Source organism: Montipora capricornis, chromosome 6 (assembly GCF_036669925.1).
Source record: "Montipora capricornis isolate CH-2021 chromosome 6, ASM3666992v2, whole genome shotgun sequence".
NCBI classification, from domain to species: domain Eukaryota; kingdom Metazoa; phylum Cnidaria; class Anthozoa; order Scleractinia; family Acroporidae; genus Montipora; species Montipora capricornis.
Window position 1 is genome coordinate 812949 of NC_090888.1, and position 2500 is coordinate 815448.

General features: G+C 39.4%; 1 protein-coding gene and 1 pseudogene across 1 annotated transcript in view; one reads left to right on the plus strand and one right to left on the minus strand.

Annotated features, from left to right (window-relative positions):
• The window catches only part of LOC138054574 (uncharacterized), a 1960-nt gene extending 1844 nt beyond the window's left edge, over positions 1-116 (minus strand). The window contains exon 1 of the mRNA XM_068901075.1: positions 1-116. This exon is cut by the window's left edge and continues 1844 nt beyond it. Within this exon, the coding sequence (XP_068757176.1) occupies positions 1-49 (49 nt within the window). The 5' untranslated portion in view covers positions 50-116.
• A 348-nt stretch (positions 117-464) lies between these two features.
• LOC138051131 (dnaJ protein homolog 1-like) lies at positions 465-2053 on the plus strand (annotated as a pseudogene).
• The last annotated feature ends 447 nt before the right edge of the window (positions 2054-2500 follow it).

Here is a 2500-nt window from a genome sequence, read left to right on the forward strand (position 1 = left end):
CCAAAGGAAATCTGCTTGCCCAAGGATCTGGGAATACGTCTTGCCACATTTTCGATAATGTTTCCTCTGCGTTCTGTTAGCGAGTTTCTTCTCTAATTTCGAAATACTTTGCTAACGTTTAGTGCAACGGGGCTTTTAAATTGACTGTTTTAATTTCTGGAAAAACCGAGAAAGTTTGGAATGCCATCACAGCTAATTTTAGCACGATGTGCGGGAAAACCCTCGAAAATGCCAGAAATAGCTATAAAGAGATTACTAACAGGGGGTGAGGAGTGTCCAAAATTTGTCCCCCCAAAAAATCTGTCAACCTCGCTTGTATATTGTTTTGATGTCCCTTGAATTAGCCAAGAAGTATAAATGTGATTTTTGAGTTTCACAAATGTAATTTCCTAAATTTTGAAGAAGCAAAAGGATCTCTTGTATTAAATTGAGTCAATCTACCCTCCCCTCCCTCATGTAAGTCTGCAGGAGAGGGTTCTGGAGCAATCGAGAAAATGTCTCCGAATAACTATATAAAAGCGCTGATGACTTTTCATTGCACTCAAATCAGTCAGTGTTAACAGGCGACTTCACGAAGGTATGGGAAGAGACTTTTACGATATTCTTGGCGTTCCGAGGAATGCTACAGACAAAGAGATAAAGAAAGCCTACAAAAAACTGGCATTGATATGGCACCCCGATAAAAACAAGAGTCCGGGAGCAGAAGACAAATTCAAGGAATTTCGGAAGCTTACGACGTCCTCAGTGACAAAGAGAAAAGAGAAGTCTTCGACACATACGGTGAAGAAGGTCTAAAGGGAGTTCCTGGAAGCGACAATGGTTCGAATATGAATTTTGGAGGCCCAGGATTCGCCAAAACATTTGTGTTTACGAGTGGAAACGCCAAAGATACGTTTGCTAGAGCCTTTGGAAATGACGACGAATTTGCCGACATTATTGGCGGGCTAGGAGGGTTTAGTTTCCTCAACGACCGAAAAACACCTGGGGTTAGGACAGGCGGGAATGACAAGTTTATGTTCGACTTTGCTCCGCGAAAGAAGAAGCAAAAGGTTCAAGATGCTACGATCGAGAAGGACCTGTTGGTTAGTTTTGAAGAACTATCTACCGGCTGCACTAAGAAGATGAAAATATCGCGGAAAATTTACGACGAGCGTGGAACTTTCAGGAACGAGGAAAAAATTCTCACTGTGAAGATTAAGCCGGGTTGGAAAGCGGGGACAAAAATAACTTTCCCGAAGGAAGGTGATCGAAAGCCGGGAATTGTTCCAGCTGACGTTGTCCTGATTATCAAAGACAAACCACATTCTTTGTTTAAACGCGACAGTTGTAATAATCTTCTTTACACAGCAAAAATTACTTTGCGAGAAGCTTTAACTGGTGTGAAAGTGGAAGTTCCTACAATCGATGGAAGGAAAATAAGATTACCACTCAATGAGGTTGTGCGACCAGATTTTTCGAGCAGGATTCAGGGAGAAGGACTCCCATTGCCTAAAAATCCCTCTAAGAAAGCTGACTTGATTGTGAAATACGACATACAATTTCCTGAGCAAGTATCTTCAATGCAAAGAGACGTTTTACGAGATGTATTGCCTTCCTAATGCGAAAGTTAGTAACAGGAAACACGATATTATTTCTTTTGCGTCAACCACTGTGAATAGGGATGTTCTAGAACGCCTTTAACATGTGGTAACATTGTTCTAAGCTTTTTTTGGAACCCTGTATTGTTGAATGAATCGAACAAGATATTTTTAGAAGGCACGCGTTACTTTTGTCATGATCACAATGGATATTGCCACTGCTGCAAAGTTACGTTCAACAGTGTTTTTAGAAACAATGTATAACATGCTTTATAATGACTTTACCTGTAATGAAAATCGCATGTCACTTAAGTTTGAGTATTTTGTAAATAGTATGATAGTGAAAAAACTTGTCTAATAAACTTGCTCCATGGCCAAGCAAGGTAAAAGACACTTTACTTGATATGTTCTATGCATATGTGTTGACGTCAACATACTATGAGAAAATAATAATAAATGCACACAAATTATTGTAATTTATGTGATTTTGCATACTTAGGGGTGACGAATGGTACCTCCAAAATCTTGGCACTCACAAACATTTCATCCAATCTTGAAATCTTGACATCCTTTCCTTTCAGGTCTTGGATTCACAAACAAGGGTCTTGGTCAAGGGGAGTCTCAGATTTTACCATTCATCACCCCAATCACTATATGATGGTCTGTCAGAGTAACTGGAGCCTGTAACTCTTACAGGCCTTCTTTATTGGCTTTTTGGTGTGTTCTTAATTTTTGTGTCTGCCATTGAATTAAAATAAATAAATATTGTAAAATCACCAGGGAAATAATGCAAGTAGCAAGTATCTGTGCTTAGCGAGAATGACTATCATATTGATGATGATGATGTGTATGAATATGACAGGGTTAGCACAACTGCAGTGCAAAGCCACTAAAAATTATTATTATTGATGTGAACCCACACG